The sequence below is a fragment of the Camelus dromedarius genome, chromosome 10 (assembly GCF_036321535.1).
Source record: "Camelus dromedarius isolate mCamDro1 chromosome 10, mCamDro1.pat, whole genome shotgun sequence".
NCBI lineage: Eukaryota > Metazoa > Chordata > Mammalia > Artiodactyla > Camelidae > Camelus > Camelus dromedarius.
Window position 1 is genome coordinate 46,249,640 of NC_087445.1, and position 15,229 is coordinate 46,264,868.

The window sequence follows — 15,229 nt, forward strand, 5'->3', positions numbered from 1 at the left end:
TGGGGGCATAGAATTGCTGTAGGAATTTGGCCTTCATTTTGAAATGTTGGTGAATAGCTAATATTTCTCCAGCCAGTTGGAAGGAAAAAAATCTTCAAGAAATCTAAGCCTCTGGAAATGTAAAAGAAAAAAATAGGAGCTGCAAATACAAATATGATTAACCCTTGAACAACACAGGTCTAAACTGCATGGGTGCACTTGTATGCAGACTTTTTTCAGTAAATATGTACTACAGTACCACACAATCCTCAGTTCACTGAATCCACAGATATGGAACCAGGGATACAGAGGCCCGACTATAAAGTTATACGAGGATTTTTGCAGTGGGGACACCAGAGCCCCTAACTCCCACCTATAACAGCTAATGTTTTTGAGCAGTTACTATGCACTGGGTGTTCTAAGTGCTTTCCACGAAGTAATTAATCTCCAAAACAACTCTTATGTGATTTGTATTATAGATGAGAAAGTGAGGAGCAGAGAGGCTGAGAATTTCTCAAGTTTACACAATTACACAGTTAGGAAGCAGGGGAACCAGGTAGTCTGGCTTCAGTGCCCATGTTCTTAACCACTTTATTGTGCTGCCTGTCAAAGTACACCTCAAGGAAACAGCTGCTGTGTGGTCCAGCACCTCTCTTCTCCCCCAGAAATAGACATACACAGGTAGCCAGGCCTATAGCCATGTCACAGGATTTCTTATCACCTACACAACTCACCCTTTTCACTCACAGACTCCCATATCCCTCCTCCTTGGAGTTTTCCCATGGAGGTTCATCAGGCTCAGAAACAGCTTAATAACATCTTGCACATCCCTTCTTCTCTCCAAGCTCAGTGAAGCCAAGAATTGGGACAGGAAAAAGGTATAAAAGCTGGACATCTGTGGATCCTAATGATGAGGAGGGTTTCCCCACCTTCATCTGGGGAGTCCTGACTGGAACTTCAGACCCTCCCAGCACTGTTCCTCCTACCAGCTGCCACTTGTTCCCAGGGCTGACTGAAGCCTTGATTCCACAAAAAATTCCACCCACCCTGACTTTCCCTAGAAATAAAGAGGAATGCACTTGAGCCATAGCAGGATAGTGGTTGCTAAACATGGAATAATTATGTTCTCTCTCCTACCGCACCCAAAGGGTTGCTTGGAGTTTGACATTGCTAAACCTCAGTTTCCTCATCTGGAAAACAGTTCCTGTTTTGTCTGCCTCCTGGGTTGAAAATTGAGTGAGGAGAGAACAAGTTTGGTAAGAGGGAAGAGCTTTATACACTGTAAGGCCCTGAGTGAGCAGCAAGAATTTCTGGCCCCATCTGAAGGCTGTGTGTGTATCATCTTCCACCCACCCACAGTCCCAGGCATAGCTGGGGGTGCTGCCAATGGCCTCTGTCCACAGTGCTGAAGTCACAGCCAAGCCAGCTAAGGATCTTCAGTCCCTCTTTTTTTTTTTTTTTTGTAATATACTAATTTATTAACATATACATTCACTTTACATTATATTTTAATATTCATCAAAAATATGGAACACTTCACAGATTTGCATGTCATCCTTGCACAGAAGCCATGCTAATCTTCTCTGTAATGTTCCAATTTTAGAATATGTGCTGCTAAAATGAGCAGTTTAGTCCCTTCTTGTCCCACCTTCAAGTAAGCATCAAACACAGAGATGTCCAAGCCCAAAAACTGCCCTAAAACTCAGAAGACACTGCCAAAATGTTTTTTATTTCATTAATTTCAAATATCTTTGTTTTTTAAAATAAATAATAACACTCCTTTCAAAATCATAACAGGTACAAATGGGCAAGATGTGACTTAGCACGTCAGGGAGAATGAAGGATGTAGTTTTCACTTGGTGTGAAAAAAAAAAAAAAGTTGATGTAACCTGAGGCTACATGGAAAGAAGTGCAGGGTCAGAGGAGGGAGGCGGGCTGGCTTGTTTGTACACTGCACCAGCACTCCTGGAAAAAGCTAATCAGAGCCAGGCATCACAAACTGAAACCTAGCCAGAGGAACATGGTCTTAGTGGCTGGAATTGAACAAGGCAGAAGAAGAACACATGAAGGCCTGAGGGGTGTTCATCCTGCTGAGGAGCAGACTTAAGGGATGCAGATGGCTGATATCTGGCAGATGGGACCAATGAGGTCGATGTGACCTCAAGGATAGAGCTAAGACCAAAGGTGGGGGAGTGACACAACATTGTAAACTGACTATACTTCAATAAAAATATATATATTTTTTAAAAAGGTGGGGAGAGGCAGATTTCTGCTCAATAGGACCAAAAGATAACTGAATACAAGGGAAGGTAGTGAAGCTATGTGAGTATATGACAGAAATGTGGAGTTGAGGGTGGGATGCCTTCCCAGGTATCCAGTCCTCCTGAGACATGCAATGCCAGTAAGTGGTTAAGCACCTTCTTGAGCAGCCCCAGCCTTGAGGCCCGCTGAACTGGAGAGAGATCCATGCTTGTACAGACCCACATGATCCCAAAACATGAGCATCACTGGGTTGAGAACCTTAATTTCTTTAGTTCAACCTCTTAGACCAATTGCTGTGCCTTCAGCTCTGGGTCCTGACCAGAGAGAAAAGATCCAAGATCTCAATCTGCCTATTATCTCCATCCCAGGTGGGCTCTGTGAAGTGTGCCTTTAGAACCTGATGTTGCACGCCCTCTTCTGGTCATTTCTAGTACTGTCCTCTCACCCCAAGGCAAGGGGAAAAAAAAACCTTTGCACTTTTATGGTACTGGCCAGTATAGGTTCAGAACATGAAGGGAGATGCCAGGCAAGTACCACAGAGTTAGATCACTGGTCAGTGATCAGTGGTCAGTCAGTGTACAGGATCAGAATAGACTCTGTGCCTGAGTTCAAGTATCAGGATCAAGATTAGGGCTTATCTGTGTCTAGGAGAACTTAGGCTGAGGCTGGGTGTGGGGAACTGTCTGGTCCAGGAGTAACACCAAGGTCAGTGTCTCAGGCTGAGGCCAAAATTGGGGCTCAGTGTGGGACTGAATTTAGGGCTCAAGTGTCAGCATGAAGTATGTAACCAGGTAATATGCTAAGAGTCTGACCACAGGAAGGAGTCAGTCTGCATCCAAGGTAACAGGGTCAACATAGTATTCGTATACCAGGTGGAAGCACCAGGTAATAAGCACCAGCCTTTGGAGAAGTCAAGAAGAGATACTGCCAGAGGAGAAGTATAAGAGTTGAGGGACAGAATAAGGTAGTCACTAACTTCTAAGGGCCTCCCAACTTTAAACATGGTAATAGCCAAGCTAGAGCCCCCTTTCTCCTCAGAAGGTGAATCTCAATATTCTAGTTCCTATTAAATATCTTCCTATTAAAACCCCCACCAACTCTAGTACTGCGACATACAAATTACAGGTAAAATTTGGGGACAGGAGAGGTCCAAGGGCCAGTCTTGTCACTGCAGAAAGCTGGCAGCTATGGAGGTAGGCCTTCCTCCCAGGATTCTGTTTCTACTGGCAACGGGGCCTGGCAGCCACCCACACCCAGATCTTAGCAACCCTGGGAGCCCCTGGCAACTGCTGCCATGGTGACAAGACAAAGAACTGAAAACAGGGTTGGGGGAGCACTTCCTCTGGAGCCTTTAGGGTATGTGCAAGATAGGGCTCCCCCTCCCATACACAGTCTGGGAGGGAACATGTGCTCCTGTCTAAACACCTCCTCACTGTCACCCACTCCCGCCCCGCCCCCGGGTTCCGGTTCCCTCAGGGTGAGGAAATGAGGGACACCTAGGGTTGTGACGTCTCCGCTGGGAGGGAGGGTGAGTGGGGGCGTTTGGAACTGACACAATCACAGATGCATTCATACACCAGCAGACACGGTGTCAGCATATCAACAGCCATAAAGACACACTTCATCCGCTCTTTATCATGTAGGCACAGGCCTACACAGTTATTTAATCACATATGTACATTAGCACAAAATCACATACCTACAGCAAATAACACAGAATCACGCATGCTACCACACAAAAGTAATTACACAAATAAATACACTCTCACAAATTGTATCACAGATACAACAGTACAAATAATTGCCAAACATTTACAGATGAACTCACACACCCAGATATCTGTGAACATACAGAGTAAGTTAACTTTCTTAAGCATTAACAACATGCCAAGCTCAGAACTAGGTGCATTACATGTGTTACCTTAATTAACCCTCACAACAACCCTATAAGGTACCGGTGTTGTTTATCCCCAATTTTCAAAGGAGGAAATGAGCACACATGTGGCAAGTAACCTCACAAGGTGAACAGTCTGCCTCCAGAGCCTACATTCTTACACCCTATGCCACACTATGTACCCTGGTTCCTTACACACACATCTGATTCCCAGAGCTATGGGACACAGGACAGCAACTGCAAACTCGGCAAACAACAGTCTGAAGGCACAGCCCTGTGCCCTTGAAGGTCTAAGCCTACACTTTAGCATTAGCAGGGACCAGGTAAAGGCCGGTGACTAAACTCAGCCTCCGTGTTGGCACAGGCAAAGCTGGAGGAGGCAAAATAGACAGAACTGGAATAGGAAGAAGCAGAGCATTCACAGCCCAGGCCCCCATGAGTCTGGAGGTGGGGGAGTGAGAGCCCCCAGATATAAGGAGTGAGTACCAGTCCTAAGCCCCCTCATCCTCCCTTTCCCACCTCCATATCACCTATTCTGTTCTCTCATCACTCCACTTCCCTTCCCTTCCCCATTCCTCCTCACCCCATCTCTCTGTCCCATCCTTTTGCTACTCACCCCATCTCCCCTCCCTTCTATTCTGCTCCCCACTTCCCCTTCCCTTCTCATCTCCCACTACCTCCCACCAAATCTCCCCTCATCCCACCTCCCCTCCACTCCCCATCTCCCTCCTACCTCTTGTGATCCCTCTCACCCCACCTCTCCTCTCTATATCCCCTACCCCATCTTGCCCCCCTCCTCTCCATCCTCCTCTTACCACACTTCCTTCACACCTCACACCCCTTTACACCTGGGATCCCCATAGTGAGTATTAGAAAGAAAGCAGGTAAGGGAGGATATGTAGACCTGACCTCAGGATCCCTAGACCTTTCTCCTGCTCTGCTCTGCTCTGCTCTGTGGCCTAGGTACTGATGCTCTCCAAGCCTGTTTCCAGCTCTATTCAGTTTGAACGACCACATGGGTGTTCAAACTGTCTCTGGGAAACCTCATAGAAAGAAAGGTATGTGAGAGCTTCTGCTCTGGCCCTTCCTTTGTCCTCAAACCTCCCCCCAAGAACTCCTCCCCCTCTTCACCCCCAGATTACCTCCTCCCTACCCCCGCTTCTTCTAGCACAGATGGGCCGGGGAGACAGTGACGTGGGCGCCAGGCACCGTGTCTGCTCAAGCGTCGGCTTCCGCTGGCGACCGCCTCCGCAGCCCTGCTTGCTCTGAACATCGGGGACACTGGGGCTGAGATTTAATGGGGGTGGGGAGGTACTGAGATAGGAGATTCTGAAGGTGTTAAGGAGATCATGTGGAGCTGAGATGAAGGATTAAAGCGGCGACTAGGATAGGGGAGTTCATGGGAGTAAAGGATTAAAAATAGGATAAGACAGAGGATCATGGGGAAAGACAGGAGACCATATAGGGCTAAGAAGAGGGCATAGTAAAAGGGGGCTAAAACGTGGGAACTCAAAGGGGAAGAAGGATGAAAGATTATAGGTAGAACTTTAATAGGGACTGTGGGGGTTGCTGAGAAGGGGCTGCTCATGGAGAAGCAGGGATGAGGGGATTATACAGAGGATGAAAAGGAGACTCAGAAAAGGAATTATGGAGGTGCTAAACCTTTGGAGAACAACGGGTTACAAAGAGACAGGAAGGTACTTAACTCTGCACGTCTACCCGGGTCTGTTTTGATATCCAGTTAGGTCACATCAGGTCAACTCCGGGTCAAGATAAGGTAAAGCTCATTCAGGTCAGGGAGAGGTTAGTTCACAATTCAATGGAAGGCAGGTAAGAAGGGGTGACCATTTGATCCTGGCCCAGGGACTACACCTCCCAGAGTGCACTATCCTCTCCCCTACCCTCCTAAATGAAAAAAGTAAAGAATGCCCAGAGTCACCGCAAACTGGTAGGTGCAGTTTTCCTTTAAGGCTGTCTTTGACGTTGCACGGGTTCCAGAAGGTTCTCCCAGGATTCGAGCAGTGGCCAGTACGCCCCACCTTCTCAAACCAGAGATTGGACTAAAATAGTTGTCCCCCGACTCGGGTCTGAGCCCCACAGACCAACCAATAAAATCAAAGGGCGCGTGGAATTACCTCCCTCTGTCCCTTTCACCAGTGACACGACGAGATAGCGAAGAGGTGTGGTTGACTGATCCCAGAATGCACCAATCAGACCCACACCAATCACTGCCCAGAATGTGTGCGCGTGTGGCCGGGTGACAGGGGCGGAGAATGGGCGGCTATCACAGAGCCACTCGTTGAAAGCTGTCCAATTAAAGCAGAGGCTGAGCTGAGTGACGAGCAGACGGCGCAATGGGCATCGCGGAGGCGGAGCCGTGGGGGCGGGTTCCCGGGCCCGCTGTCTGCCGCCGGCGGGCAGGCGACTCCTGTCCCGAGTGGAGGCGGCGGAGCCGGAGTCGGGGGAGGGGGCAGCGGCTGTCTGACGGACCGCGGCCGTGCCCGCAGCTCCTCACTGGTGAGGGCGTCGATCCAGGACTTTGGGGGTCCCAGGAGCGGGGGCGTCACGAAGCCAGGGGTCCTGGTGTCTGGGGGTTGGGACACTGAGGGCCCATCGGCTCTTCTGCTGTGGGGGTGTGGGGACTCGGGGTCTGCAATGTGTTCGATGTCCGCGACCCTCTTACGGCGGGTGGGGGGCAGCCGGCATCTGAGCCCGGGGAGGGTCAGGCTGGGTTGCATTGGGTTCCGCGGGGCGGAGGCGTTTCTGAGCCGGCCCTGCCAGTCAGTGCCGGTGACATCACCGACCACCCTCCCCCGCCCGAACCCCCTCCCCTCTCTTCCCTTCCTCTCCTCGCCGCGCCTTTTGTCCCGGCGAGCTCTCCCCCTCCCCGCCCCGCCCCACCCATCTGCGAGGGAGGAGACTCCCCGTCAGTGACTTCATTGAGTAGGTTCTTGGGGATTGGGGTCTGGTCCTCCCCGGAGAGGCAAGAGGAACTCACTGCCTCTTAGGCCCTCACAGACAATCACACCCGCCACAGGTACACACGCTGCCACTCACAAGCATACACTCTTCGCACTGCCAGCCTTACTGTCACACTGCCATACAGCCATTCACAATCAGCCAGACACTCCTTCACCTGAGAGCAGGTGGCCGCTGGACCCTATCCTTTCATTCTCCACACCTGGGGATCAGGTTCAGCTCCTGCTGCACCGGACAGGCCTTGCTGGGCAAGCGCCTCCGAGAACCTGAGGAGGTGGCTTCCAGAGCTGCAGCTTTCCGAGCAGGCTCCAGTGGAGCAATCAGAGGTGAGGGGCTGGGCTGGGCATGTTTAAGCGCACAGTGCTCTCCTGCCCATCCGCAGCAGCACCCCCACTACAGGCCCGAGGAGCTTTCCGGAGCTTCCCACACTTCTGGGGAGAAGACTTCTTAGCCAGCTTGATGTTTAAAATTCAGCTGGAGCCCTTAAAACTTCGAGCGTGGACGCTGAATGGGTTTGTAAAGTTTCGGTAAGTCCCTCTGGAGAAGGGCACTCATACCTGTAACAAGTCAAATTCTCCATGTCACATCCCCCTCCATTGTCTACCTACTTCCTCCATCTCATCCTCATCTCATCCCCAATTACATGTAAGAACTATCTTCTACCCTACCCTTACATTTGAATGAATTGCACCCCTCATCATTCATTTCCCATACCAAATCTTTCAGGCATCCATTTTCCACAAACATCTCCTCTAGTATTTCAACTCTCTACATCTCTCTCTTTAAACACACTGGTAACTCATCTGCCACCTCAGCCATTTCCATTTGTCGTCCTTCATCCCCCTCTATCAGTACTTCATTTTCTGTATCAACCATCCCCCTCCCTGTACCAGTCCCCCTTGCCATTTCTCATTCTTCCTTCCTGCCTCTACATTAACATCCTCTTCATTCTTCTCCATCAAAGGCAGTGCCATGCCATGGGGCTCCTTTGTCATTCCAACACGTGGCCTGTGGGTAGGAGAGGGAGGGAGGGAGGAAAGAAGGAGGAAAAAGGCAATTCTTGAAGGAGCTTGCCCTGTGTCTGTGGAGGCAAGAGAATTATAGGTCTAGAAGAACTAGCAGGTGGGTGCCAGGAAGGAAGCTGGCTGGATGAAGAGGTAATGCAGGGATAGCGAGAGGAGGGCGAGAACACTGGCAAACTGTTCCACTTGCCCTCAGCCTAAAAGCTGCTATAGTTCTCTAACGGCACCCTCTTGGTGTGCTAGGGTTTCAGGGGAAAGAAGGTGTGGGCCGAGGCAGAGATGGCAGACCACCCCCAGTGCCCTCTCAGAGGGCTTTTACTGCTGCTTCCGAAAATGGCTGCCCTCCCCCAGATGCTCTTTCTTCTCTGCCTCCCCCATCCCCAGCCTCCCCCATCCCCAGCCTCCCCCACCAGGCGTGACATGCTGATAGGGAGAAAAGGGGGAGTACCCGCCTTAATGGAGCCTTCTCTTCGTCAGAGTGAGGTGACTCCCAGAATCATGAGTCAACCCAGCCACCTGCAACAGGCTCTGTGGGGGCAGGAGCTAGGGCAGTTATCACTGCCTACCTGGGGCCTTGAGGCCTCCTCTTACCCATTACAGCCCTCACTCCTGTCAGAAAACCCTGTACACTTCTCTGAAGCAGTCAGAGGCAGAAAAGCAGTTCTCAGCTGTGGCTACCAGCCCAGGACATTGCTAGAAAGACTCTGGTTCCCTGGACTTTGACAGGGGTTGGCCAAGGCTCAGAAAGGTTGGAGAATGGCTTCTGGCCATTCCCCCAAATAGCTCTAGCTACAGGAAAGTCCCCTTCCCTCCACAGAGAATTTGGTGGAGGTAGATTAGAGTGAAAGAATTAGAGACCTGTGTTTCTTCCCCATATAAATAACAAATGCTCCTGCACCCAAAATGGAAGGAACCATCAGAGGTCTATGGGCCTGGCACTGGACCAGATTCTAAACCATGGGGCAGGTGAGAGGGAGGGACTGGTAGAGAAGGCATTAAGGAAATGGTAGTTAGTGCCCAATTGTCTCCTAACAACTAAGGTTGAAAAAAGGATCTATCCCCAGGATGCTTTTGTTCACTAACACTGATGCTTAAGTGGCACAGATATATGTCTTCACACAGTTTTGTGTGTAGACACTGGGAAATGAGTAAAGGGAACTGTTGCCCTGGTTGGGGGAAGGACAGTGTCACCCTCCTGCTAATGAGGGCATTAGAAACAGCAGTTTCCAAAGGCTGTGAGTCACCCTTTAATCTGAATCACACGTGAGGTTTAGCATAGTCTGGGCAGTGGGGCAGGGGGGCCTGGGGTCTCCAATAGCAGACAGGAATCCAAGCACCCACACTCTGACTCAGCCTGGCTGACCAAGGCAGCTGGCTGAAGACCCAGGCTTATCCCTAGTCCTGGGCCACTGCCCCAGCCTTAAGCCTGGGCACCATGCCTGAGGCATGGCGTAGGAGACCATGATGCCCAGGTGACCTCACCCACTATGTTGATCTTCGCCAGCTTCTGTGCATGAGTCTATCAGTCCATCGTGCTACCTCACTCAGCAAGGCTCTTGGGTGTCCTCAGTCTGGCCCAGGGATCTGGGCCTTAGAATAGCCCCAAGAAGTGGGCCACAGCCCCCAGCTTCTTATTGGGAAAACCCAAGAACTAAGGAAAGAATCACAGAATACTAGAATGTCAGAGCTGGAAGAGATCATCTAGTCTAAAACTTTCATTTTACTGATGGGGAGACAGAGGCCCACAGAACAGGTATGACCTGCTGAAAGTTACACAGTGAGTCATTTAGGAATTGCAGGATCATCAGGAACAGGACTGGAGTACAAGGAATTAGGGGCATCAAGGATTGGCCCTGGTTTCTTTCAGAAACAAGGAGACCAGTGCCGGTCCAGTGGCTGTGATGGGAAAGGATTACTACAAGATTCTTGGAATCCCATCGGGAGCCAACGAGGATGAAATCAAGAAAGCCTATCGGAAGATGGCTTTGAAGTACCACCCAGACAAGAACAAAGAGCCCAATGCTGAGGAGAAGTTTAAGGAGATTGCGGAGGCCTATGATGTGCTGAGTGACCCTAAGAAACGGGGCCTGTATGACCAGTATGGGGAGGAAGGTAAGAGGGCAGAGCTCCAGCCTGTCCTGGATTCCTGTCCTTGTCTGGGGTCCTGGGTGACCCAGTTCTCAAAGCAGAGAACTGGAGACTGAGGAGGGGTGAGGGAGGCAAGTGTTCCCAGTACTGACATCCAGAGGAGAGAAGAGACTACCCACGACCCAGCCTCAACTCACCATACCTCTCCCTGTCTCTTTCTGCCCCTCTCCCTCCTCAAGTTCAGGCCTTAAAGAAGCTAGAGCCAGAGGCCTTCCCCGCCCTTCTTTCCCTCCCATCCTTATTAGTCCTGCCTGGAGTCTCTGCTGCTTCATTGGCTGATGGGGAAGGTTAGGAAAGGGAGTGTGTGGCTCTCTGAGGACAGAACATTTACAATCATCAGCGTGAAAGTTTGACCCTTAAGCAACCAGGGAATTAACCACTGGAGCTCTGAGCTAGAGATGGTTGTCCCCTTTCCTGCCCACTTCAGGCCAGCAGAACAGAGGTATAGAGTTTCGTCCGACTCCCTGAGGAAGTGGCAGGGATCCAAGAATGGAAGGGGAACTGCTGTTGGCATCTTGCCCCCTCCCTGGGGTAGCTGGTGGCCACGCACAGGGTGGCAGGAAAAGCCCAAATAAAGCCTCTGAGAGGGCAGCTCCTCCCAGCACATCCCACGGGCATGATGTAGCTGCTAATTCTGGGCTTGCCCCTCAGGCCTGCCTGCCACCCGCCAGCCACAAGCACCTGTCAGGCTATATTAAGAGACACTGTCACAGCTGAGGACTCTCCTTACCGGGAAGAACTGTCCCTCCTCCCCAACGGCATCTACCTTTCTTCCACATTCTCCTCCTCATTCTTCCCATTCTGGCCTCAAAATTAGATGAGCTAATGATACATACTGTATATGATACAGAGTAAGTGCTCAAAAGAATGTTCTTTTCCTCTCCTCTTCCTTGCTTGGTGTTCCATGCCCCTATACTCTGTGCACCCCAGTCCTCCCAACCCCCTCTTCTTATTCTCCGTGCCACTAGTTCCTTCCATTTTTCCTCCTCACCTACTAGACTTGCCAATTCCCAGATTCATCAGGCATCTGCTGGAATCCCCAGCACTCTCCAGCTAAGAAATATTTCTCCCTGGGGTGGAGGGAGGGGAGGGACAGCAGTGGGGAAGAGAGAAGCAGTGCAGACACAATGCCACCATGTGACCTGTCTAGGAATTGCACTCATTCCTCTGCTAGGCCTCACTTTTGTTTAGGAAAAAAGTCAGAGCTGGGAGACCTCCCCTTTCTGCATGACCGAACCTAAGTGAAGGGCAAAGCTCAGCCCCTACTCAGCCCTTAGATCCAGGCACTGGTTCTAATGCAGATCTAGATTCCAGGAGGGTTCCTGAGGATGCAGCACAACCTTAAGGAGACATCCAGGGCCTGGGAAGGGAGAGGCAGCCTTGGAAATGCGGGTTATATTTCTGTCTGCCCTGCCCCCTCCCCAGTAGCCAGCCAGAACAGTTGTGCACATAAACTCTGTGTGCAGCCCTGGCTGGAGACAAGTTGTTCCCAGCTTGAAAAGGGGTAGTGGTAGTACAGCAGAATCCCTGCAGAGAAATTACCCCCTCCTGTCATCATCAGTCCAACCTCCCTCTCTCACTGAGCTCTGCCAAGCTTCTTGAACTCATCTAATAATCAGACCCTCAATAGAAGGAAAGAACAGACCTTGAGTCTTAGGGGAGGGGTGAAGAGGCAGCTGCCACAAGTCTCTGAATTGCTTGCCACTTGGCCTCTCTAATGAAACCCAAATCTCCTCTTGTGGTCCCAGCAAATAAGATGCTAATTTGGGCTCAGGCTTCCACAGCCAATGAAATTCTAGATAAAGGCCTCAAAGAGAAGAATACCCGCCCCTAGCCTGGGCCTCACTCTGACTCTAAATATTCTAGATCATTTCTCAGTGTTAACCCCTTCCCTCATTCCTCCCCACCCCCACTTCCCACTAGTCCCATCACCTCCACTGCCATCCCACATGAAGACTGCCTCCAGGAATCTGAGCCCCTTAGATAGAACCTGATTCCAGAGAGAGCAGCTGGGGCCACCACCTGCAATGTGCCAGCTCAGTCATGTTGCTCTGACATTAGGTATGGGGTGTGGGGCTTGGTGCTATATAACTTCAAGGAGCTCCATTCCCATTTTGGTCTATGTCTGTCCAGTGTATGAATGGCACCCCTTGGAGTTGTGAAACACTGTGAGCCCCGATTGTGGGAATAAAGCATTTGAAAACTTTTTGGAAAGAAATAGCTCCCCTCCAAGCTAATGATCTTTCCTGCTTTTCAGGGCCCTCCTGATTTGGGTAGGAGCCAGAGAAAGAGGAAACCATGCTAGAAGTAGAGTAAGAGTAGACTTCCTCTTCGACTGTATCCCTACCTTATTTGGGACAGGTCATTTACTAGCACCCTGTACGGTCAAATTCTATCTGACTGCCTCTTGCCCTGTCTGTGGAGATAAGCAAAGATCTGAGAGCCAGGTATGACTTGTAATGTGACCCCAGGCCAGCCACTCAAGGCTTTGTGAAACATCTTTTGGTCACAGGTATATGGTTACAGGACTGAAAATCACATTCTCCAAGTCTTCCAGTCTTAGCTTTTCCACCAATTGGGTAACTCAGCCTCTTTGAACCTCAAGATGTTCCTTATTATTAAACATATAATTAAGAATAGGAATTAATCTTGCCAGAGATTTTTCTTAGTCTCTTAGGCCAGTTCTCTCTGTGGGAGTTAAAAGGATGCTTCTTTCTCTAGGCCCATGAACCAGGAGCTAGGGGGCAAGGGGAGGAGACAGGAGTGGGGCTGAGACCAGCCACTCTGTCGCTAACTTCTCCTCCCTCCAGGTCTGAAGACCGGCGGTGGTTCGTCAGGTGGCTCCAGTGGCTCCTTTCACTACACCTTTCATGGGGACCCCCACGCGACCTTTGCCTCCTTCTTTGGAGGCTCCAACCCCTTCGATATCTTCTTTGCCAGCAGTCGCTCTACTCGACCCTTCAGTGGCTTTGACCCAGATGACATGGATGTGGATGAAGATGAGGACCCATTTGGCGCCTTCGGCCGATTTGGCTTCAATGGGCTGAGCAGGGGTCCAAGGCGAGCCCCAGAACCACTGTACCCTCGACGCAAGGTGCAGGACCCACCTGTGGTGCATGAGCTGAGGGTGTCCCTGGAGGAAATCTACCACGGCTCCACAAAACGCATGAAGATCACAAGGCGGCGCCTCAACCCTGATGGGCGAACTGTGCGCACTGAGGACAAGATCCTGCACATTGTCATCAAGCGTGGCTGGAAGGAAGGCACCAAGATCACTTTCCCCAAAGAGGGTGATGCCACACCAGACAACATCCCTGCCGACATCGTCTTTGTGCTCAAAGACAAGCCCCACGCACACTTCCGCCGAGATGGCACCAACGTGCTGTACAGTGCCCTGATCAGCCTCAAGGAGGTAAGGCCTGGATCAGAGTGTATTGGGTGGGGGTGATGGGGACATTCTCCACTTTATCTTTTCTTCCCTTCCCAATCACTCTAGCCTACCTTTTTCTCACTGTCTCATTTTCCCCAGGCACTGTGTGGCTGCACTGTAAACATTCCCACCATTGATGGCCGAGTGATCCCTTTGCCCTGCAATGATGTCATCAAGCCAGGCACCGTGAAGAGACTCCGTGGGGAGGGCCTTCCCTTCCCCAAGGTGCCCACCCAGCGGGGAGATCTCATTGTCGAGTTCAAAGTTCGCTTCCCAGATAGATTAACACCACAGACGCGACAGATCCTTAAGCAGCACCTACCGTGTTCCTAGGCTCTGCCCCAACCAACCCAGAGTCTACCACAGCAATACCCCCCACACTCAACCCATCCAATGTGCACCCAGCTTGATGTCCACAGGACACTGGCAACTTTTTCTAAAGTGCAAAAAAGAAAAAAGAAAAAAAGCCACTGGTTATCAGGAAAAATGTTCCTGCCCCTGATCCCTTTCAGAACTGGGCTGCCTTGGGGGAGAGGGAGGGAGGTGGGGAGAGCTAGCCCAGGCCAGGGGTCAATTTTGAATCTAGTTCCCACTCCAGTGGCTGGAGAATGACCTGAGTGTTACTTGAAGATATAGAGATCCCTTGTCCACGCCTGTAAATAGCATGTCCTCCTTCCCCTCTCAGCTTTGCTAATACCTCTTTTTTCCCTTCCCTTCAGCTTCCTCCTATCGGGGAAAGGGGAGAGAAGATAAAAAGGACACTGCTTTCCCACCCCAGTCCCACCCCCCACGTCCACAGTGTCAAGGTTATCACACACATATTCATGCACACAAAGCACACACTTAGAGCTATGTGTGCCTCTACGGGGTTGAGATAGGAAGGGAAGGTCGTAACCCATGAACTGGGCCATTGAGCACGAGACACTTTTCATTTGGGGGCATGGAGGTGAATGGGGCCCTCAGCAGCCTGTCTGACAGCTCCTCTGCCCAGACCCTGCAGAGCTGGAAGTTCTGTCCTCTCTGCTACTCTCAGGAGTATGCAAAGGTAGGGAAGGGGAAGAGGGCCTGCCGTATTAAGGCTAAAAGATGGAGGGCAGGGTCCATCTCCCAGCCTTCATCAGGAAGTGAAAGGGCTTTGGGGTCAGGTGGCAGCTATTCCCTACAAAGAGATTCAAGGTCACAGGTTTCTCCCCACACCTCTGAACTCAGGGCCTAGCCACCCCTAAACTTCCAAATCCCATTTTTGTGATATATGAAGCTCTTATTTCTTACCCTTCATGGAGGCTGCGTGGGGAATTTCTAGTCCTTTGATGCCTGTGTGACCCCACCCCACAGTTTATAAAGGTCAAATAGTGAAAGAGCTAGGGTACGACTACTTCAGCCAGGTTCTGGGGTGGGGTTTTTAGGTTTTCCCACTTTGACAAGCCCCTGAATGTTTTTATAGTAGTTTTTTTGTATTTTTTTGTAATGACAGTATTATGGAAAAAAAAATAAAGTATTTTAAAAATACGGCAT

At 50.5% G+C, this 15,229-nt stretch overlaps 1 protein-coding gene, 1 long non-coding RNA gene and 1 other non-coding gene across 5 annotated transcripts; 1 reads left to right on the plus strand and 2 right to left on the minus strand.

The window, feature by feature from the left end:
* Window positions 1–1,499: 1,499 nt before the first annotated feature.
* Window positions 1,500–1,606, minus strand: LOC116152806 (U6 spliceosomal RNA). Its single transcript, XR_004136512.1, has one exon. It is a non-coding gene; the product is annotated as a U6 spliceosomal RNA (small nuclear RNA).
* A 4,927-nt stretch (window positions 1,607–6,533) lies between these two features.
* On the plus strand, window positions 6,534–15,223 carry DNAJB5 (DnaJ heat shock protein family (Hsp40) member B5). Of its 3 annotated transcripts, none has more exons than XM_010995645.3 (4): window positions 6,534–6,652; window positions 10,004–10,248; window positions 13,095–13,696; window positions 13,814–15,223. In XM_010995645.3, exons 2-4 carry the CDS (start codon window positions 10,038–10,040, stop codon window positions 14,045–14,047), a joined length of 1,047 nt encoding a protein of 348 aa, XP_010993947.1. In that variant the 5' UTR covers window positions 6,534–6,652; window positions 10,004–10,037; the 3' UTR covers window positions 14,048–15,223. The 3 variants fall into 3 exon arrangements, with proteins under 3 accessions (XP_010993947.1, XP_010993946.1, XP_064346367.1); XM_010995644.3 differs by lacking the exon at window positions 6,534–6,652 and adding an exon at window positions 7,173–7,440; XM_064490297.1 differs by lacking the exon at window positions 6,534–6,652 and adding an exon at window positions 7,439–7,641.
* On the minus strand, window positions 7,617–13,478 carry LOC135322274 (uncharacterized). Its single transcript, XR_010382715.1, has 3 exons — window positions 13,392–13,478; window positions 8,018–8,122; window positions 7,617–7,671 (listed from the first exon to the last, which is right to left on the minus strand). It is a non-coding gene; the product is annotated as an uncharacterized LOC135322274 (long non-coding RNA).
* Window positions 15,224–15,229: the final 6 nt, after the last annotated feature.

Coding starts and splice junctions, on each gene's coding strand:
- DNAJB5 (XM_064490297.1), top strand. CDS start 7,460: ATGTTTAAGCGCACAGTGCTCTCCTGCCCATCCGCAGCAGCACCCCCA. Junction 7,642..10,003: donor AATGGGTTTGTAAAGTTTCG/GTAAGTCCCTCT, acceptor GGTTTCTTTCAG/AAACAAGGAGACCAGTGCCG. Junction 10,249..13,094: donor TGACCAGTATGGGGAGGAAG/GTAAGAGGGCAG, acceptor TCCTCCCTCCAG/GTCTGAAGACCGGCGGTGGT.